This window comes from Apis mellifera, linkage group LG9, assembly GCF_003254395.2.
Source record: "Apis mellifera strain DH4 linkage group LG9, Amel_HAv3.1, whole genome shotgun sequence".
In the NCBI taxonomy this organism is placed as follows: domain Eukaryota; kingdom Metazoa; phylum Arthropoda; class Insecta; order Hymenoptera; family Apidae; genus Apis; species Apis mellifera.
The window spans coordinates 7,840,407-7,863,816 of NC_037646.1; the positions used below are offsets into that span (position 1 = coordinate 7,840,407).

Sequence of the window (23,410 nt, forward strand, 5' to 3'; positions counted from 1 at the left end):
TTTTAAAATATAATAAAATCATTCTATTTTATATATATATATATATTTTTTTAACAAATTTAATCAAATTTGTATATTATAAAATTTTAAAAATGTTACGAATTACAAATTATATTCAAATAAAATCGCAAAATTTTATCAAAATCATGAACAAACACATGAATACAAGGTAAAGTATTTTACTATTATTATTAATTGTAATTGTATAATTTGTATTATATTGCATACAGTTAACAAAATTATTGCATTTCATTTATATGTGTGCTATTTTAAAATTTCTTTTTTAAATAATTAATAAAAATTATTTTTATTAATTAAATTATTATTGTTGTGTACGAATTTACAAATTCGTTTTTCAAATATTTACTTAGTAAAATACATATATTGTTTTTGCGTTATTTTAACATATGTTATATGATTTATACATACATACATATATATATATATGTATATGGACTTTAAACAATTATATATATATTTTAACAATTATATATATATATTTATACATGTATGCAAACTATACTTTATATAAATGGATATAATAATAATTTGATAATTAATAAATAATATATATAAGATGCATATATAAAATTATTATAAATTTATATTTATAAACAATTATTTTTAAAATGAAATAAATAGATATAATATGTAAAAAAATGAATAATTTTTTATTTATTTTTGAATATAGATTTTATATAGATTTTATATAAAAATTTATAAAATTCTTTTAATATTTTATAATTTAAAATTAAATTTAAAAAAATTATTAAAAATGTGATATATTTTAGATGTTTTGTTACTCAAGCTGTTGTAAAAAATATAACAGAAGAAAAAACAGAAAAAAATACAGCTATAAAATATCAATCTTTTGTCAAGAATATTTTTATTAGTGAATTAGAGACTAGTCAAATATTTCCATTTCCAGAAGTGTTAACTGAAGAGCAAAATGATACGTTAAGATTATTAATTGATCCTATGGAAAAATTTTTTGAGGTAATAAAATTATAAGAAATGAATGAAAAATCTTTTTTTTTTTAAATTTATAGTTGCAATTTATTATTAATTGATTATTATTATTTAATTAATTAAATTTTTGCTTAAAGAAAGTAAATGATCCAATGAAAAATGATGATAATGCATCAATAGATGAGAAAACTTTACGATCAATGTGGGAACTTGGAGTATTTTGTCTTCAAGTTCCTCAAGAATATGGTGGATTAGGATTAAATAACACTCAATATAGCAGATGTGTTGAAATATGTGGATATAATGATTTAGGTATTGGTATCACTTTAGGTGCACATCAAAGTATAGGATTCAAGGTATATTTTTATTTACACAAAGAATATTTTACATGAATATAATTCAATTTAATTTATATAGGCAATACTTTTATATGGTACACCAGAACAAAAAAAAAAATATCTTCCAAGAGTTTGCAATGGTGATTATGCAGCATTTTGTCTCACAGAACCAAGTAGTGGTTCAGATGCTGGTTCAATTCGTTCTCGTGCAATAAAATCTGCAGATGGTTCACATTATATTTTAAATGGCAATAAAATTTGGATATCAAATGGTGGTTTAGCAGAAATAATGACAGTTTTTGCTCAAGTTCCTGTACAAGATTTAGAAACTGGTAAAATTAAAGATAAAATTACAGCATTTATTGTTGAAAGATCTTTTGGTGGTGTAATAAGTGGACCACCAGAAAAAAAAATGGGTATTAAATGTAGTAATACAACAGAAGTACATTTTGAAAATGTTAAAATACCAGCAGAAAATATTATAAAGGGCGAAGGACAAGGTTTTTCGGTATTAATTTGTTTACATAAAAAAATTATAAAAAACTTAAAAGAATATTCAATATATATTTTGTATTTTATTAGGTTGCAATGAATGTTTTAAATAATGGTCGATTTGGTATGGCTGCTGCTCTTTCTGGAACTATGCGTTATTGTATTAAAAAAGCAGTTGAACATGCAACACAACGAGTACAATTTGGACATACAATAGATTATTATGGAAGTATTCAAGAAAAATTAGGTCGTATGGCAATGTTACATTATGTAACTGAAAGTCTTGCATATTCAATTGCGGGTAACATGGATAATGGAAGTCAAGATTATTATTTAGAAGCTGCAATTTCTAAAGTAAGATTACTTTAAAAAGATAAAGTTCATATCATTATTTTAAAATAATTGTTTTAGTGTTTTGCATCAGAAGCTGCATGGTGGGTTTGTGATGAAACTATACAAATATTAGGTGGAATGGCATATATGAAAGATACAGGTCTCGAACGAGTTATGCGAGATTTACGTATTTTTAGAATTTTTGAAGGAACTAATGATATTCTTCGTATTTTTATTGTACTTTCTGGACTTCAACATGCAGGAATTCATTTGCAACAATTAATGTCAGCAATTAAGATTCCTAGTATCAATTTAAGATTAGTATTTGAAGAATTAAGCAAAAGAGCAATGCGAACAATTGGATTTTCATCAACACGTAATCTTATTCAATTAGTTCATCCCAGATTACACAGTAGTGCTACATTATGTGCTAAGGTTTATATTAGTTTATAATAATCGATATTAATAATTAATTATTAATTTATAAATAATTATTTATAGAGCATAGAAGCTTTTGGTCAAACTATAGAAGGTGCTATTATTAAATATGGACCAGGAAATATTGTGGAGCAACAATTTATTCTTAATAGACTAGCTCAAGCAGCATTTGATATATATACTATGGCTATTATATTAAGCAGAGCATCTACATCTGCAAACAAAAATCTTCCAAATATGGAACATGAACTTCTTATGGCAGAAACTTGGTGCAATGAAGTAAATATACTTAAAATTAACTTCAATTTATTTTTATTTTTAATAAATGTTATTTTATTATAGGCAACTAATCGTGTGAATAATAATTTAAAATTTGATAAAAAATTGGATATATTTAATAACTTAAGTAAAATTTCAAAGAATATGTGCGATGTTGGTGGATGTGTTCAATTAAATCCATTAGGATTTTAATAATAAAATCAATCAATAACTAATCAATAAACATAGAATTGTAAATTATTTACTTAAAACAATAATATAATTAATATTACAATACTTTAAATATATATGAACTTTAAATACATAAAATATTTTAATATGAATTAAGGTGTAATATTAAAGTTTAATAGTTTTGTAACAAAATTAAAATTTTTTATACGAAATAGATATTATAAATAAACTTATATAAAAAATATACACATGAAAGTAGATGCTGTTTATTTTTCATTGAATCTCATAAAATAGTGAATTAAAGAAATAAAATAATGTATAATAGCTTATGTAGTTATTTATATAATAAATTAAATGTAAGTATAGAATTTTTTTTTATCATACATTTCAAAATGTTTGATAATATTAGTCTATATATAAAAAAAAAATACTATGGTATTTTAATTTATAATTAATATTAATTTTCGATTATCTTCATTTAATTGTAATATAAATGCACAATTTAACAATATCACAACATTACATAAAGGTAAGAATATATTTTTTGACAATTTTTTTATCTGTCTATAATATGGAAGCACATAGAATATAGCCATTGTATGATTTAACTTTTACAGCATCCATATAAGACATTAATAACATTAAGTGAAGTGAAATGAAGTACATGCAAAAACAAAATTGCATATCTCTTTATTATGAGAAATGTACTTAAGTTTGAGAATCAAATCATTAATTTTTTTTTTATATAGTGTATGAAAAAAAGAAAAAGTTATTATTGATAATTTATATATTTAATCATATTGAAATATAAAAATTATAATTTTAATTTATTTTGATCATATTGAAATATAAAAATTAAAAACAAAATAATATATAATACCTGTTATTTTGTTTAATATGTAAAATTTTATAGATAAATAATACAATTTGATAATAAATATATCATTAAGATTTTATAATTAACATTGGCAGTGTTTTTCTCCAATTTATAATTAATTTGAGTCTCAAACTTTAAGTTGTTAAAGTATTTAACACATATAATAAATATTATTCAAATGCAAATAAGATGGCATGAAACTATTATGATGAGGTATGATTTTATTATTAAATGTTAAAACATGAAATTGGAAAGAATTTACCATTGTGGACAGATATAACTGTAATTCATAACTTTTCAGAAAAATAGAATATTAGATTATTTCTTGATATTTGTGTTACTCCAGGTAATTTTATCTTTAAAAACATATGAATTCCATAACATGAATTCACAATTTGTAATATATTTGTGTTTCCCCTATGTACTATACCTTATGGTCTAATAAGCCTTTATAAGAATATCGGTAAATATATTATATCACGAATAAAAAAAAAGAATAATTAAAATTAAATAAGAATCAATATATTAAAATATAAAAATAAAGAACGATTTCACGATTAATCATAATAATATAATAATAATTTTTAATATCATGTTTATTTCATAAATTTTCTTCTTTAGTATTAATTTTAATTTTCATATCAAACTGAAATTTTTTTATAAGAAAACAACATTGTTTATATTTTATTAAATTATATTTATTCTGAATAATTTATGAAGTTTGAATTCATTGAAAAATTGATTCAAATATTATATAATTGATGTATTAATTTTTCATAACATTTTTTAATGGTAATATTATTTTTTTTTACATTTTTATAATCTGCTTATCTATTATATTTTTACGAAAATAATAACAATGGAAATGTAATTTTCTGCATTTTTTAATAATCTAAATGATTGTTTTATAAATTTACAGCAGTTGTATTTTAATTAAATCTTAAATTTATATAAATGAACATTTATAAAATATATTTTAAAAATGAATATTTTAAAAATAAATTTTCAAAATGTATGTTATTTTTTTTTTCATGTTTAAGTGAAATCACTCTTTCGTTGTATTTATTATCTTCATAAGAAACTGCATATATAGAACTAATCAATAATTTGTAATATTATTTAAAGTTACGATTTAGTAGGAAATTTATAAATGTAATATATAAAAGCTTCCAAGTACAAAGTAGTAAATAATATAGGAAAACAAAATTGTTAATGCTGAAATTAGTTTTAATTAGAAAATTAATTTTACAGAAAATATAAGATAAAATTTTAAAAAATGAAATATTACACAATTGAAACTTTGTATTTTTCAATGTTAGATGATTATATTTAGTTGCTCAAAAAATATGAAAGAATTTTAAAATTTCAATAATACTATTTTAATATCATAATATTTATAAAAAGATTATTACCAAATAAAATTAATTAAAATTAATTTTTGTAAATCATCATTATGTAGTTCTATAAATTATTTCTTCATAATATTTTAAGGATGAAGTATCTATATGATAGAAAAAATTATATTATTATAAAGCAAATATATTATTATAATAATCTATACCATAAATTTATGATTAAAACTTATTCATTTTAATAATAAACAATGATTTTGTATCATTAGTTACCACATATGTACTTATAAGCTTAAAGATTTTTAATGACACAGTATCACTACCTGGAGTAACTTTTAAGAGTTAGAAAAGCTAACCCTGTGCTATAGATAAATTTTTAAATGTTTGTCCATTCCAAGCAACTGAGATACAATAATGTTGCAATAATTGAACTAAAAGTTCTCGCTCATCCAACATTTCTATATGTTCGATTCGACTACGATCATCTTGAGGCAGTGAATCATAGACTTCTACCATTGTCCATGCATTAGAGCCTTCCCAACTGTTTATTATAAAACTGAAATATATAATTTTATTTATATAATTTTTATAATAAATTCTTATTACTTGTAAAAAATAAACATAAAAAAAGATAGATATACCGTCTTTGTTGAGTTTCCAAAGATTCACAATCTTCTACACCTGCTAATAAACATCCACGACTACGTAAATTAGACAACATAACTTGACCAAATTTATCTTTCATGTTCACTTGTTCATAATTAACAAAAATACTATTTGGAAATTTTCCAGCAAGCCATTTTAACAATGCAGAAGCTGCACTAGTGTCTATGTATACTAAAACACATTCTGCAAGGAACATGGTTGGAAGATTAAAATTAACTTCTGCTTGTGTTAATTTATTAATAAGTTCAGATATGTGCCGCAGATCTATTCCCACCAAATGATAATTGGCAGCATGTAGATCTGTTGTTGAAAACCTAATTTCTCCATCTGCAAAATAAATTTTAATTAATAAAAATTTATGTACAAAGATAGAAAAATTGTAAAATTAATTAGAATTTAATATTATAATTATGTACCTTCTGTATTTAACATATCTATCAATTGTTTATGTTTTTTGATGTGATAACATTTTCTAGCAGTAATGCTAGGAAAATCAAGTTCTATAAAATTTGCTGGACTTTTTCCTGTTTCCTTAAGTCTCCAATAAAGTGTATCAAATCCAGCACCCAAGTTTATAATTTGTCCTTCTTCACCAGATAGCTATATCACAAATTAATTTTATTTGTATATTTTATAATAAATAAATATTTATAATAAATAAATATATCTATATATTTATTTTTATTTAAATATAAAATTAAAATAATAAATATAAAATTTATTTTATATTTTAATGCATTCTTTTTTTTTATATAAATTAAATTAATTAGCAATTGTAAAAAAATATATTTTTATATATATTATAATTTTATAAATAATAACATGAAAATATATATACATTATGCTTCAGTTTTATTTGCTCATTATAATTATATATTTTGAAACATAAATAATTAAAACATAATTTTTTTCATCTTTTATTAATTAAAAAAATTTTTTAAATTATTTAAAAAATATAGTACACTCAATTATTTGTTATTTCTATACAAAATATCTAATGTGTATAAGATTGACCTATTTTATTGTTTCGTGATAAAAGGAGAACTTCGAAAATTAGGACAGGGCCTCGGCCAGGTCAAGGTTTCCGGCATTGCATGTCCTTTGCTACTCAAATCAGCTGTATCCCGGATTGTTTCTATCATGTTCTAGGTTATGCCAATTTTGAAGATGCAAAAACGAAATCTAAAGGAAAAAAACTAGTACATACCTTAAGGAATTTGTCAACGAACACCTCAATTCCTTTTACTCTCGCATAGTAACCGCGATTGATTTCAGGTGCTTTTCGACCAGTTTGTTTTACGAAAAAGTTGATAAATGGATCGGACCAGTAACTAAGTTGCACAGCATATCTTTTACACTCACTTGCATCATCATTAGTGGCCTGTATGGCCTCATCATCAGCCATATCTTTGATCATTACACCAATTTCGGTTCACTTCAGTTATGATAAATCATTATTCGAAGTTTTCTTAATGTAGAAACCGTTACTTGTCACTCATAGAAAACTGTACAAGCGACCATACTGCTTAAGACTATATGGAGACTGCCGTAGACTCGCATCGCATCTACTTGCGGCGCAAGCTTGCGCCTGCTGTGCGGGTTATCTGACAATAGGGATATATTCCCTAACCAGTATTTTAATACGTAATAAATTTTATGCGTGTAAAACATTAATATATTTTAGTATAAATTATTGTTATTTGTAATTTATTTTAACTTGCAACTTTTATTAACTATATTATATTATATATTATTATATATGATAATAATTATATTTATTATAAATTATTATCAATTAAATTAATCATATTAAATTGATCAATAAAATTATAATAAAAGATTTTCAAAAATGAGTTCGAAGTATTTTCGGAAAATTGAAAAAAAAAGTAAAAAATAAAATTAATATAATTATAATTGATATTAAATAAATTAGATTTAAATAAATTAATCAAAAAAATACATTTTTATATAATAATGCATTGAACAAAAAAATAAGTAATTTCATTATTTATTTATCATAAAATTAGATATAATAAAATGATACAATATGATATTGATATACTTAAAATTAATTATTAAATTTTGTTTACAAATTAAAATGAATTATTTTTAAATAATAAATAAAACTATATCTTTTGATTTTAATAAATGTATTTAAACACAAATGTCTGACAATTTTTTAAATTAAAAATTTATGTGATGATAAAATGATTATATATGTGTATATGTATAAATATAGATACAAATTGATACATATAAAATGTATAAATATATAATTATTCTTTATAACATTTTTTGATCAATTCAATCTGTAAAGATATTTTTTGTGCACTTTTATTAAAATAATATATATTTTAAATTAATCAATCACAGCTACTCATACATATGTTATTAAATAAGTTGAAGCTATATGAGTAAAAAAATTAGTTAAGACACATTAAAATAATATATATCATTATAATAATTATAAAAAAAATTATTACTTCAATTGTATTTCATTTTAATATACGCAAACAAATAGATAGGATGTAATATAAAAAAGTTTTATTTAGTACTGACATAATTAAAAAAAGGACTTATGTATAATAAAATATATATATAAATTATGAAACAAAATATTATATTAAAATAATAATGATATCTAACAAAATTTCAAAATATTCAAACAAATATCAAATCTGTAGGTGATACTGTTTAATATATATTATAAAGTATAAAAAATTAGAAAAGACTAGTGCGTATCACCTTTTATTCTTTTTATAGTTTCTAGAGTTTTTAAACTTTCATGTAAAATATTTAAATAATTATTGTCAGTTTTTATGATATAATTACTATTCTATGTCTGATTTTTTAATAACCGATTTTGCAGTTTTCACTTTTCTTTTAGGTGGAATTGGAGTTAAATCAGAAGTACTAGATGTTGGAATTTCAGGAACAATAGTATCCGTAGAAGTTCTTTGTGAAGATTTTATACCTTTTTTAACTATTTTTAAAGTCTTTTTTTGTTTATTAAAAGAATTGCTGTCTATATTATCATCTAGTCCTTCTGATTTTAATTTTTTCTTTTTTACTATCTTTTTTATTACTTTTTTTTCAATATCATCATCATTTGCTTCTACAAGTTCTCCTACTGATACTGATTTTTCTGTAGATTTTTTTACTATCTTTTTTATTAATTTCTTTTGACTTATTGAATCAAATTGTCTAATTTCTTTAATACTTGTTGAAGGTGAAGAATTTAATTCTTTTATTCTTAAAGGTCTAACTGGAGTGTTTAATATTTTATTTGTTTCATATTCTGATCCTATTTCATTTAATTTCATTGTTTCTTTTATACAATATTCATTTTTTGTTTGTTGTTCTGTTTGTTTTTGCATTAATTTCTCTGGTATTTCAAAATTATTTGAAGATAATGTAGATTCAATTTCTACAAATTGAGGTTGAATTTGTTCTACTGTCAATGAGATTTGTGAAGTTTCTTTTGGTTTTATTGATAATTTGCTTAATTTATTGATACCTTCAATATTTTTTACATTTGTGGTATTATCTAAATTTAATTTCTCTTTATTTTCTATTGAAAATCTTGAATCATTAATATGTATTTTATTTTCTGTTTCTGTTAAATGAATTGGTTTAATTGTAGAAGAAACAACTTCTTGTGATATTATTTGAGAATCTAACATAGATTCTTTTAGTTCCATTTGTAATACAGATTCTGCAACTTGAATTGGAACAGGGCTAACTGGTAAAATTTGAGATGCAGTTAATAATTCTTTTGCATATTTTTCATCTCTAATATCTAATTGATTCATTTGATGAATATCTATAATAATTTTAAGATCTTTATTCTGTTGTAATTTGTTTTCTAGTTCTTTTGTTGAAATTATTATTTTCTGTTCTCCAATTGAAGATTGATTTAAATCAGATGATATTATAGGTACACTAGTCTGTTGTGAAATTTTATTTAATAATTCAGTTGTATTATGTTTTGTTATTTCTTCATGAGATGTTTGTAGAGAAAAATTTGTTGCAGGAGAATCTATAAATATATCATTTTGTGATTCTCTTGAAATATCATCTTCATTTTTTTGATCTTCCAATAATTTAGGTACATTTGTGATAGGAACATTATTAACTAGAGATTGTTCTTCAATATGACTGCTTGTTTGAGCTAAATAAAGAAAAAAATTATATTATATTTACATGTATATAACAATTTAGAAATGTAATTTAATATATTTCTTGCTTACATTTAAATTTTATTATCTTAACAAGATATTTAATAAAAATGAATTCTACATTAATAAAAATGATGTGTAAAATATTAGAAATATGATATTTATAAATAATATTTTATCTGTTTAGTTATTTTTTTAATATATAAGATATAAAAAATAATTTTAATTCTAATTCTAATAAAGGATGATAATTATGAATGAAATTGTTATAGCAAAAGTGCTCTTATAAAATACTGTTTAATACACCAGATATTTTAAATTAATTTAAAGCATATGGAATATAAAATTAGTATTTTTACTGCAGTATACAAGCTTAGAAATGCAAATGATAAAAAAAAATGATAATAGAAATATCATGCACATAGTAATTATTATTTTAATTTTTAGTGCAATATTAAATATATAGCAAGCTCAAGGTATTTTTGTTATTAATATAAATAAATCACATATATACAATACAAAATCACAAAACATTTTTTATAAATTATTCTAAAGAATTTAAAAAAATTTATCAAAGAATAATTTCAGAAAAAAATTATATTTATAAAATTTTATGTTTTACATTTCTTTAACTTATAAATTAAAGAAATTAAAATCATATATAATATTAGAATATTATAAAAAATATGATTTATTATCAAATGATATAATTTTTATGATGCAAGTTTTAACATATAAATGTGCTTATTTAGTTATATGTCACAAACTCTTTTAATTTATTCAAAATTCGCGAATTTATGATGATGCGAGTTCTCAAAATATTTACCCCATTAAAGCAAAATGACATTACAAGACGTAGCAATGCTATGGCGCCAGGATCTGTTAGTTGCTGTCCTCCGTTCCTGTTTCAAACACTTAAACTTGATAAACTGTATAAAAAACATATTGTTTCATTTGTTTAAATTATGTCAAAATTTTGCATATATTATTAAATATAATTTGATTGTGTTCAAATTAAATTCCTATAAAAATCTCCATGGATATAAATGCCACATGCTGTATTAACAGGGAATAGGGAGGAAATAAAATCGCAAAGCATCTTTATAAAAACAGTTAATTAATGGCTTTGCATTACGAGCACTTTAATTTTTAATTTTATATGTATACAATTTACATTATCAGAAAATTTTATTATATATAAACTAATATTTTGAATTCTTCCTGCTTTTATATAATAATTATAATTATTATAGAATAAAAATTTATTAACTTTAAAAATTTTTTATTATTTTTAATTAAATAATTTTTGTATAAAATATTTATAAGAAATAATATAATAAAAAAATAATACATACCAGTTCTTTTATCCACTTCATCTGTAGATTTAATAAATTGAGTAGTTTCAGCAGATTTAATAAATTCATCAGTTTCATCAATTTTATTTTTGACAGATTTTCGAATTTCCTAAATCATATATTATAGATATATTTCTGAATAAATTTTATTTTGATTTATTACATATTACTTAATTAATTACTTTAGGAGGAGATGGTAATCGTGGAGGTGCAAGAGCAAGAGTTTCACAAATTTTTTTCCAAATGTTATCAAAACTATCTCGACCCATATAGTCTATTTGACCTTGTTCCCAACTTTGCTTTCGCATATGTTCTTCTAATGCAATTTGTTCAGAGCTTCTGGGTTCACCTAATGTCATTTGAGCCAAGGCACCAGCAAGACCAGCCTATAGAATCAAAAAAAGTTGTCCTCTTAAAAATTTGTAATATAGTAAAATTAAGAATATAAAATATAAGAATATAGATTAGAATTATCAATATACATTCAATATACAATATTAAAAAATTACCTTACACGATTGTCATATCTAATAATGAGACTCTATATACATATAATGCATATACCACAAACATGAAACAACACATAAATTTAATAACACAATAATAAAAATAGATCATATAAAATCATAAAATTATAAAGTTATTTTTAACAATTATTATCTTCTAAAATCATTTTCTTTTCTTTATTATAATATTGAATATGAAATAATACAGAAGAAACTAAACTTGTACTAATATTAATATTATTATAATAATATTAGTATTGTAAAAATATATAATAAAAAAAATTTAGGCAACTATATTAAAGCTGCAAGTAATGTCCCAAAAACTACTAAATATACAAGCAATATATTTAAAATTACAATGCAAGTGCTAAAGCAATACAATAAAATGATTTTTAAAAAATATAAATAAAATTTTCTAAAAAATAATAAAAAATAAACTTTAACTTTAAATTAAAAAAAAAAATATGTGGGAATAATTACTTACATTTGAATTATTTAGATCATCCATTATATGTGGATCAGATTGCGTTGCTACATTGTGGAAATCTATACAAGGTTTGGAATCAGGATGAGGACTAGTAGATATTAATGTGCATGTTTGTTTGTCTGTAACGTTCATATTTTCATTTTGTTCAATATTTTCTTTAATTAAAACATTATTCTGATAAGTTATATTATTTAGCATAATATAATGTTGATCATGAATAATGTTGACATCTAGAGAATCGCAAGTTTGATTTTTTTGTTCATGATGTTGAAAACATTGTTTATTATTTATATTATCGAGCATTTGATAATAATGATCATCATGATGATTATTATGAAGTTTATGTGAATATTTTACTTCTTCTGACAATGATTTATTATTATTATTAGAAGAATGTTGATAAGTTTGTTCATAATTAATATGTTGTTGTTTTATTTCTTTTGGTAATATATTATTATTATTATTATTATTATTATTATTATTATTATTATTATTATTATTATTACTATTATTATTATTACTATTATTATTATTGCAACTATTTTGAGAATTGTATTGATAGTTGACAGATTTATCTTGACATTCACTAGAATGATGATTTTGTATATGATTATGTATAGGTATACATTTTTTTACATTGTGTTCAAGTTGAAAATAATTTGGTATATTTAAAATAGTTGTATCATCAGAATTAGAAAATGAATGTCGTTTTTCAATTTTATTGATAAATTGATTAGATTGTTCTTGATGATTTTGATGATATTGAGTATGTAAAGAAAAAATATGTTCATTGTATTGTTGATTATGCTGTAATTCCCTATTATATTTTGAAGATGATTCATGAATCTGTTGAACAGACTTCAAATAACTAAATTGTTCATTTAATACAGATACAGGTGAAGAATTGCTGTTTACAGAATAATACTGTTGTCTTTCATTATTTTCTGCTTTATAAATAATTGAATTATTTTGTACATAATAATTTTCCCATGGATCTTGAAACTCTGAGAAATCTGGTGGTTCTAGATATATGTCATTTTGCATTTTGTCTTGTATGTCTGTACAAATGGGATTTTTTGGAACATAGGATTCAAAAAACATAGGAGAAAATTCGTGCCAAATTGGTGCCAATGTGCTGGTAGCCTATACAAGCATCATGCCAAAACAGAAAAATGCACATTCAATTGGTTAGTGGGAAAACTAACTTAACAGTGTCCATTTTTCTAATATTAAATTTAATACAAAATAGTATTGAAGAATAATTATAGAAGAATTTTTAGCATACTTAAAAATTTATATGTTTATTTATCTTTTATATTTGTCTGTAACATTCATATTTTACATATTTGTATATGTATTTTATTTTTTAAATAAAAAATTAAAATATAATTTACATGTAATATTTACATTCTAATATAAGTTAGCATATTATTGCAATAATTATAATAATTATATAAAATATATATATATTTATAAAAAAAATAGTAAATGTTACAAATATATGTATGAAGGAAAAGAAAAAATGGACACTGATCTAAAAAAAGATTACAAAAAAAAAAAATAAGTTAAAATATACTAATAGCTGTAATATTTCGACAATTTATAACATTTAATAATATTCTACAAACATAACTTTTTTAACATAATTTTTTTATATATATTTATATAAATGTACATATATGTTATATGTACATACATACATATATACAATGTACATATATGTATGTATGTATGTATATATATATATGTATATATATATATATATATATATATATATATATATATACATACATATATTAGTTTAATTCAGCTATTAATATTTAAATTAAAAAATATATTAATATGAAAAATTATAAATATATTTTGATAAATGTAAAATTATAAAATAGTATTTTTAATTAATAAAAATAAATATAATAATATATTAATATTAATAATATAATAATATAATATAATAATATAATAATATATTTGTAATAAAAATATTGTGTAATTATTCATAAGTACTAGTTCTTAAATCAATGATATAAAAAAAAATAAATATCTATTTCTAATTCTATTTGAAATTCTATTTGAAATAGTTACATGCACATCAAATTTTAAAAATTTAAAACTTCTAAAACTGAAGAATTAATAAAGATTAGAAAATTAAATTTTTTTAAAAATCTCTTAATTACTTATTAATATTAATCTTTTAAATACTTATTAATATTATAAAATATTAATTTTTATATACATTATAATAATACATTTTTATTATGTACAATATGTACAATTTTAACTATATTTTATTAACCATATTTAATATTTAATTATATAATAATATATGATTGTGTTTTTTAAAATGTATCTATAATATTTCTATTCAGAAAATGTTTACAATATAAATAATTTGATACTTTAACAAGAGCAATATATAAAAGCATAATATAGCATAAACCTTACCTGTTTTCTTAATATAGTGAAACTTATAAAAAAATAAAAAAAATTAAAAATTAAAAAAATTTGAGAATGTTATATAAATGTTAAATTCTATAATTTTAAACATTTATAAATTATATATTAAACTCACTGACATCATAAATTAAAAAAAATTTATTAAATTAATTATAAAATTAAAATAAGATTAATTATAAAAATAAAATAAGATTTATTAAATAACTCACCATTACAGGTGATAATTGAGAATGGACTTTTTCACAAAATATGTTCCACCATAATTGTAATAATGGTTGCAAATGTATAGAACCCATTGGTGGTTGAACAACACCAGTTAATGTATCAAAATATTGTAACCATGGTTTTGTAATACCAATAAAATGAATTATTCTAACATCATCTCCAAACCTAACAAGCAATATATATTATTATTTTATTCTTGTTTATGTTATTCTTTATATTAATAATAAATATATTTTCTTACTGCTTGAATGCAGGTAGATAAGAGTATGTAGCAGTAGAACACATATTATAAATAAATGGTAAATGTTTAGAAATATCTTTTCTAGCCCAATCACTGAAATACATATTCAATAATCCTTGGTCACCACCATCAAATGAACCTTTAGCAGCAGCAAATGCAGTAATAGAAGCGAAAGTTTGTTGAGATGGTCTATATACAAATACACCAGAATTAAAACAATCAGGCCAACCCACATCAGGAGCAGCAGATAGTTCTTCTCTCTCAAATAGTTCATCACAATTTCTGACAACCTAAAATATAAGCAATATACAAATTAAAAAATTCAAAATTGTTTTAAAAATAAATTAAAATTAAATATTAAAATTAAAATTAAAATAGAAATTAAAAAACTCAAAATTCTTTTTAAAAATACAAATAAATTTTATGATTAATACATTATTTTATAAACTTACAAGTGTATCTGCATCAAGAAATACACACTTTTCATATTGAATCAATCTCCAGCAATGAAGTTTGGTGAATGTAATACCTAATTCTGGTCTAGCTAAAAGTGCCAAATTAGCTTCATCTTTTGAATCAAGTACATTTACTTCCATTACTACAGAAAAGATTCCTAAAAGTTTTTCCCTAAATATAAATTAAAATTAATATTTTAGTTATATAATAATAATAAAAAATATAAATGAATCATAATTTTATTATAAAATTTTATTATATTATTATAAATTATAAATTGCATTTAATTTATAATATGAATAATATATAAATATGTTTACAATCTTTTTTTTTTTCGTTAAAAAATATTTGTTAAATTAATTCTTTTATTATGTACATATACACGCATGTCTATTGAAAAATATCAATATAATTAATAAAAATCATTCAAATTTAGCCTACCTCATTATCTGCGTTACTCCAGGAGTAATCAAAACAGCCAATTCATATTTCGTACCAACTCGACGTAAAGAATGTGCTAAAACTAAAGCTCCCAAAGAATAAGCATCATTGGTAGCTAATGTAACCCAGGCATATCCTTAAAATGAAAATTAAATTATCAGAAATAATTAATTAGTTAAATAATTAAAAAATAATTGATATTATTATTTATATAAATTATACTCATATATATATATATATATACACAGTATTTATATTCATATAAATTTATAATATAATATAAATTTGTTGTTGATAATCTTATTATTCATTGTATTTTGTATGTAAGTTGATAAGTCATATATAAAATGAATAATCCGACATTGAAGTATTGAATATTCTTTGATGTTGAATATTCTTTGATGTTACATTATTAACAAAATAGTTAAAATTGTTAGATTAAGTAAAAAGTATATTTTAATACATTTAATAATAACTATTTCAATAATAATATATTACAAATAATATTCTAAAATCTGCTAGTATTATTGATACTATCACATTTTATTTATTTGTTTAAAAAGAAGAAATTATTATATATAATATAAATCTGAAAATGATTTAAACAATTATCTAATACAATTATATATAATATATAATTATAAATAACATAGAAACAAAAATAATTTCGAATTGAAATAAATTTTTCAATTTTTTATACTTATGTAGGGATTTATATATATATATATATACAATATTTATATACAATATTTAACAAATATTTTTTATTATTAACATATACAAATCAATATTTATAATTATATTATAAATTAATATTTATATTTATATAAATAAATATATTATATAATATTTATATATATTTTTCAGAAAATATTTTAAACTTAATTCCAGAAGCACAGAAAATATGCCTTGAATTTCTAATAGGATAAAAATAGAGGAGGATGCACATGTCAGAGATTCATTTGATTTAAATAGACAAACTTAAATATGTTCAACTTGTTTTTCAGCAATAAGAAATCCAACATTACTGTTTTATTTATAATCCTTTCTATTTCTATTTCGTAAATGTCATCATAGTTTGTTCTAGTTAGTTGATAAATTTTAAAAAATTCGATTCTTAATTGAATAATAAAAATAATATTTTTACTTATTTATCTAAATAGTATTTTTATTCCAACAATATGATAAAAAGAAAATATAAAACTAAAATATAAAACTTAATACATACATTGTAAAAAAAAAAACATTTTATTACATTTTTACAAGATAATTAGTTATAAAATTTTCAATTTTTTTAAAAAAGTATTTTTAATTTTTTAATATATTAATTTAATCCAATATTTAAATTTAATCCAATAAATTATTAAATATTATTAAGATTCATATTTTTTTTTAAAGACAGGATTATAATAAAGGATAAGAAATATTTTTAATTTATTGCTACTTCATATTCAAGAAAAAATTATTTGAATAAAATTAACATCAGACTATCTATGAAATAATTCTATATATATAGAAGCATTAATTAACGAATTAATTATTTATAGATTTATAAGTACTTATTTAATAATTAATTGTTTTCTGAAAATATTTATCTAAAAGCATAATCAATATAGGAAAACAACTAATAAAATTCAATCAATTTAAAATTTACTACGCAATATGTGTTTCATGAAATGAAAAGTAGCTTCATATAATTAAATCATATACGTAATAATTCTAGAATTATTCTCCCCTTCTTAAGCCTTGAAAATATACCGTTCACGTTTCTGGAAAGCGTTATACGTATCAACATTGAATGAGATATTAAGTTTCCAGCGTTAAGTAGATTTTATGAGATTATCATTATAATCAAAGAAAAGATACTTTCGCAAAATATTGTCATTTAATATGATGAATTAAAATTCCTTCAATAAATAATTATCAAGTTATTGACATTAAATTATATTAATTAGAACTAATATCAATCGAATCTATTATATAATTCACTAATAAATATAATTTGCATATTTAATTATATTATGATATAAATATTAATTCCATTATCAATATTATCAATATTATTTTTTATATCTGAATTTTATTATAGATTTATTATTATTATTATTATTATTATTATTATAGAGTTTTATATATATATATATATATATATATATATATATATATATATAAATGATTTTTATTAGTAATAAACAAGTTTATTCTTATAATCAGTATTTGACGAATTTTTTTGAATGATTAATAAAAGTTCAGAGTGTTTGAATAAAAAAAAATTCATTATTTCTTTTTAATATTTATAAAAAATGATGTAAAAGAAATTTAATAAAATTTATTAACTCTAGGGTCGTTTCAATTATTATCTATTTCAGTATTAGTTGGTATTAATTTAAATTATGAGATTAACAGTTTGTTATCAAATTCATGAAATATTTAATAGCGTTTCAGAATTATTGTGAGTAACATTGATAGGATTTCGCAATTTATCGCGTGATTTCTTAAATATCCAATTTATAAAACATCATTATTAATATTTTTTATCTATTACAATTAAAAATTTTCATGAAAGTAGATTACAAAGATCTGAAATTAAATGCAAGGAATGCAAAAGAATTATAAATCATGAACATAAAAAGAACAATGAATGAAAGAGAATAAATATAGAAGAAAAGCTCGAATTTCTGCTATCGGTACATACACCGAAACAAATGCGGTAGATCGCATCGAATTTTTTTTAAATCTTAAGCAAAATTTTTTTATTTTTTTATATAATATATATAATATATAATATATATTCATAATATAAATCATTATAAAATTGATCAAAATTAAGAATAAAAAACTTTTAAAAATTGATTAGTTATGAGTATTGAATAGTTATTTAAATCATTATCATAATTCTCAGTAAATTTATCTATAATATAAAATATAGTACACTATATAGTATATATAGATTTATAAATAATTATTAATAATATTTTTAGTGTAATTATATTAATTACTTAATATTACAAAACTTTTAATATTGAATAAAAATATTATATTGAATATATTTTTGTCATTTCTAATATTCATTTACTATTTCTACACGATAGTTAGAAACATTAAGTATATTACTAATGCATATTCATTTGATATTTTTATTATTAATTATATTATTTGACCAAGAATAAATAAATTTGATCCAAATTACAATATAATAAATATAAAAATTAGATTCATTTTTTTAAACAAAATCTTATGAAAAATTCTTATAATTTGTTATATTCACTTCGTAATTATATATAAATCTAAAATAGTTTATGATTATGATGCATGTTAATTTCAAGATTTCTAACGTTCCTTGAATTTGGCAATGGTAATTTTTTATTTATTTCTGATATGTCGACATTATTGCAAGGTAAAAAACATTTATCTTGAGTATGAGAAAGGTAGTGCTCGGCTTCTCGCATATTGTAATACGCAGACGAAACCCGAGAGGCAGAATGCCGGCGTCGTTGTGCTACACAGGTTTATATTTATACAAGCCGGCCAGCTTATAATAGCAACCCAGCCTCGCGTTTGTACAAAATGCATTCATATAGCTTGCCTTAGGTCAAGCACTTGTCTCTTAAGTCTGACCAGATTTCCTTATACAATCATACTTCATAGTAGACATACGTCTACGAATCGACACTTTCTCCCGCGTGCTCTTCTACGAACCAAATAATCCATTGTCATTATTGCGCTTATCTTGATATGATGTTCATAAGATGTAATTTTCTCAATTACATAGTACTTTTAATTAGAATATTTATTGAATTTTTCGTATTACGATATTAGAGATTAAATTTTTTTGATTGAATATATCTGAGAGTTATAGAATCATAGTTATAGAAAAGAGAGTTATAGAAGTTATAGAGAGTTATAGAAAATTTTAAGAATTCTTTTGGAATTTTAAAAAATCAAATTATTCTCAAAATCTTTTTATTTAAAATTTTTTTTTGGAAATTTTTAAAATTCTAAAATTAGTTTACATTCAAACTTTCTAATTTCTCTCTTGTTTTATCTTAACGAAAAATTTAACGAAAAAAATATAATTTGCAAATAAAACTGTGAAAATTAATATTGAATTGATTTATTGGATAAAATTTCATCATTAGTATTCATCATTTGAATTTAATTTTATGAATTTATCTGCGAATTGTTATGAAATTTTATAATTGGAAAAAAAAAATTATGAAATGAATTAAATTTAAATTGTTAAATTAATTATTGTCTATTAGTAAATACAGATATCGAAAAATTTTTATGAAAAGTTCTTTGATTTAGTAGATATATATTTATAGAAAGATGATATAAAAAAATTTTATATGTAACTTGTAAAAAATAAATAAAATAAAATAATGAAAATTAATAGAAATTTAAAAAAAAAAAGTAAGTGAAGAAAAAAATTTATGTTATTATGTTTAATTAGAGTTTTATAATATAAAATTTGTATAATTATATAGGAATTTTTAATAATAAAAAAATTCAATTTAATAATCATATAATCAGATTATCAAGAATGTATAAAATGTATAGACTTGAGAAATAATTTTTATTAAGTTCAATTTAAATAATTACTATTTTAAATTAGTATATATATAATTATATAATTAATTTTTTCAATGTTTTCATATTCATAATAAATTTGATTTTATCAAATTATACTTTTATTCTTTCTTTCTTTGTAATTCAAATATTATTGAAAAATGCCTCTAAATTAAATATCATTGTGTATTTCGTAAAAAACATTATGATCAAACGATATATAAAATTAAAAATAAAAAAAAAACAAGGGACTCGCTCTTAATTAGAAATTCATTCTATAAAAAATACGATTACAAATCATGAGATGCACCTAAACTCTAGACGAACATTGTAATCTAGAATTCCGTCCACTCTAGACAAAGGTCAAGATTGAATCTATGTGTATAAAAATAGTGTATGATTATTTTGTGTCAATCATAGTACAATGAACTTAACGATTTAAACTTTTGTTCTATTTTTAAATTTCTATAACGATGTTTCTTCACATGCAATGCTTTTTTTCTAAAAATTGTATTCTAATATATTTCATAAAACTGAATTTAAGTAAAAAAAATAAAAAAAAATTTGATGTTAAATTTTTTTTATTCTTTGCAAATGAAAATTCCTTAAGCACATATCATGGTTTGTGAGTTACGTCATCATAACGCGTCGATCGATAAATGTATTAATATTAAGTAATCATTAGTTACTGAAATCTTCTATTCTAGGTAATATAAAAAAAAGATATTAAAACTAAAAATAAACATTTATACTAAAATAAACATAATGAAATGTAAAAAATAATCTTATTCTTTTAAATAAATAAATATATATATATATATATATATATATATATTAGATATAGATATATAATATATAATATAATACATATATACATATATATGAATAATATTAATAGAAGAAAATAGATTTTTTATTAAGTCGAAAAAATTTCATCAGATTCAAAATAAATATGAAGAAAGACGAGGTTTGGCAAAGAGCCGTAATTTCTCCCTCCGACTGCTAAGAATAAACTAGTAGGAATCCAACAGTTATCTTATTTTATGCAAAAGAAATCTTATTTTTATAACGAAAAATAATAAAAAAACGAATACACATAAACAATAAAATATCTTTATAAATATTTATATTTCATATTTTAAGCTGATGCAATGTGTATTTAAATATAATCTTTTATAACTTAAAATATAATTTTTATGTAATATTAATGTAATATATAAATTAATTATATATATAAAAACGTTTCTTTTGTTAAAATATTGAAATATTATAATTTAAAGTCTATATTTTATAAAAATTATAAAAATATGACACACATATTTGTTTAATTATGCTCATATAAGAACATTTTAATTATATTTTTTATTAAAAAAAAAATAATATTTTAATAATATATATAATCAATTTTAAAATAAATAATAAAAAAATTATAAAATACAAAATATCAAATTCGCGCCAAGTTTCTATTAGAAAGAAAAAAATTCACGCATGCGTATAAAGAAAATATTGTAAAGCTGAGCGCGAATTGGACCGATTTTTGTGAAATAAATCAAAACAAAATAAATATAATTCAAATTGTAGACAGATATTATAAGAGAGTAGTTTTTTTTAAATGTAAACAATAATTTACATAATTACAATGAAATCAAAATGCGCACATTTTTATGCATTAAGAGGTTATTGTACATTCTCTATGGAAGATGTAATTCATATGAAGGTCATTAGGTCAAGACCGGTTACCGGCAACATTATCACAGATCCTAAATGAATTCTCAATGAATGTAACTTTTGAACAAAATGCGTAAAAGAAAAAAAAATAAGATATATAAATAAGAATTCAACTTACCACCCATGGTTTTAAAAGTTTTATTTCTTTGTCAATAGACTGATTTTATACACTCAACACTTGCTGTTGACCGCTAACAACTAACAAGCGGTACATCAGTACCTCATAAGCGCTACAAAACGAGTGACGATTTGCGACTCTCCTTCCATGTTACATCGCTCTCCCCACTCTTAATACTATTCAGTACTTATTCTATATTATCGACTGAAGGTTTTGCAGATATTATTACTACTCCATGAACAAAATATATGATAGATTTTATGATATTTATTTTTATTTTAACATATATAAATATACTATTAACTATTTTGTGATTTTAGTACTCCAATTTGATTAAAATCTAAATTTTAAAACGATAAATGTTTTGAATTGATAAATTGTGATCATTTTTTTGATCATTTTTAGATATATTTAATAAACTTATAATTTATAATTAAAAGAATTTATATTTTACTTTAATTTTATTTTAAATTTATTTACAAAATTTTACATAAAATTTTCATGTTAAAGAAAAATTTTTAATATATCTTTATATACCTTTCTCTATATCTAACAATATATTAGTCAAATAAAAATATATAAAATATATAAAAGAAACAAATAAAATAAAAAATATTTAATCATTTATTTTACACATAATCGAATAAAAATTAAAGTTATAATAAACAAATGCAATACAATAGCATTTAATAATTCATATCTGATAGTTGTTCGCGACATCTATCGCGAAAATA

General features: G+C 20.4%; 3 protein-coding genes across 8 annotated transcripts; 1 reads left to right on the forward strand and 2 right to left on the reverse strand.

Annotated features, from left to right (window-relative positions):
* The first annotated feature begins 41 nt into the window (after positions 1 to 41).
* Positions 42 to 3,072, forward strand: LOC412025 (very long-chain specific acyl-CoA dehydrogenase, mitochondrial). Its single transcript, XM_006561732.3, has 8 exons — positions 42 to 169; positions 792 to 996; positions 1,107 to 1,325; positions 1,387 to 1,815; positions 1,890 to 2,153; positions 2,211 to 2,567; positions 2,634 to 2,849; positions 2,913 to 3,072. Exons 1-8 carry the CDS (start codon positions 93 to 95, stop codon positions 3,039 to 3,041), a joined length of 1,896 nt encoding a protein of 631 aa, XP_006561795.1. The 5' UTR covers positions 42 to 92; the 3' UTR covers positions 3,042 to 3,072.
* Positions 3,073 to 5,464: 2,392 nt separating this feature from the next.
* Positions 5,465 to 7,504, reverse strand: LOC409320 (leucine carboxyl methyltransferase 1). Its single transcript, XM_392837.7, has 4 exons — positions 7,123 to 7,504; positions 6,332 to 6,515; positions 5,891 to 6,242; positions 5,465 to 5,805 (listed from the first exon to the last, which is right to left on the reverse strand). Exons 1-4 carry the CDS (start codon positions 7,330 to 7,332, stop codon positions 5,601 to 5,603), a joined length of 951 nt encoding a protein of 316 aa, XP_392837.4. The 5' UTR covers positions 7,333 to 7,504; the 3' UTR covers positions 5,465 to 5,600.
* A 1,225-nt stretch (positions 7,505 to 8,729) lies between these two features.
* Positions 8,730 to 22,838, reverse strand: LOC552421 (glycogenin-1). 6 transcript variants are annotated; one of them, XM_026442791.1, is made up of 10 exons: positions 22,677 to 22,838; positions 16,262 to 16,397; positions 15,817 to 15,991; positions 15,365 to 15,654; positions 15,108 to 15,288; positions 12,963 to 13,584; positions 12,439 to 12,878; positions 11,631 to 11,834; positions 11,449 to 11,557; positions 8,730 to 10,086 (listed from the first exon to the last, which is right to left on the reverse strand). In XM_026442791.1, the coding sequence occupies exons 1-10, from the start codon at positions 22,681 to 22,683 to the stop codon at positions 8,747 to 8,749; spliced, it is 3,504 nt and encodes a 1,167-aa protein (XP_026298576.1). In that variant the 5' UTR covers positions 22,684 to 22,838; the 3' UTR covers positions 8,730 to 8,746. The 6 variants fall into 6 exon arrangements, 4 of the variants coding, with proteins under 4 accessions (XP_026298576.1, XP_016769663.1, XP_624798.3 ...); XR_409184.3 differs by lacking the exons at positions 12,439 to 12,878; positions 12,963 to 13,584 and adding an exon at positions 10,920 to 10,995 and having other exon boundaries at positions 9,772 to 10,086; positions 22,677 to 22,834; XR_409185.3 differs by lacking the exons at positions 12,439 to 12,878; positions 12,963 to 13,584 and adding an exon at positions 10,920 to 11,022 and having other exon boundaries at positions 10,007 to 10,086; positions 22,677 to 22,834.
* Between the last annotated feature and the right edge of the window lie 572 nt (positions 22,839 to 23,410).

Excerpts from the sequence above, each read along its gene's own strand:
- LOC412025 (XM_006561732.3), top strand. The coding sequence starts at position 93 with ATGTTACGAATTACAAATTATATTCAAATAAAATCGCAAAATTTTATC. Across the intron at positions 997-1,106 it reads CTATGGAAAAATTTTTTGAG|AAAGTAAATGATCCAATGAA; the intron begins GTAATAAAATTA and ends TTTTGCTTAAAG. Across the intron at positions 1,326-1,386 it reads ATCAAAGTATAGGATTCAAG|GCAATACTTTTATATGGTAC; the intron begins GTATATTTTTAT and ends TAATTTATATAG.
- LOC409320 (XM_392837.7), bottom strand. The coding sequence starts at position 7,332 with ATGATCAAAGATATGGCTGATGATGAGGCCATACAGGCCACTAATGAT. Across the intron at positions 6,243-6,331 it reads AGATATGTTAAATACAGAAG|ATGGAGAAATTAGGTTTTCA; the intron begins GTACATAATTAT and ends TTTATTTTGCAG. Across the intron at positions 5,806-5,890 it reads TTGGAAACTCAACAAAGACG|TTTTATAATAAACAGTTGGG; the intron begins GTATATCTATCT and ends TATATATTTCAG.
- LOC552421 (XM_026442791.1), bottom strand. Across the intron at positions 11,835-12,438 it reads ATGATCTAAATAATTCAAAT|GCTGGTCTTGCTGGTGCCTT; the intron begins GTAAGTAATTAT and ends TTGATTCTATAG. Across the intron at positions 11,558-11,630 it reads GATTACCATCTCCTCCTAAA|GAAATTCGAAAATCTGTCAA; the intron begins GTAATTAATTAA and ends TATATGATTTAG.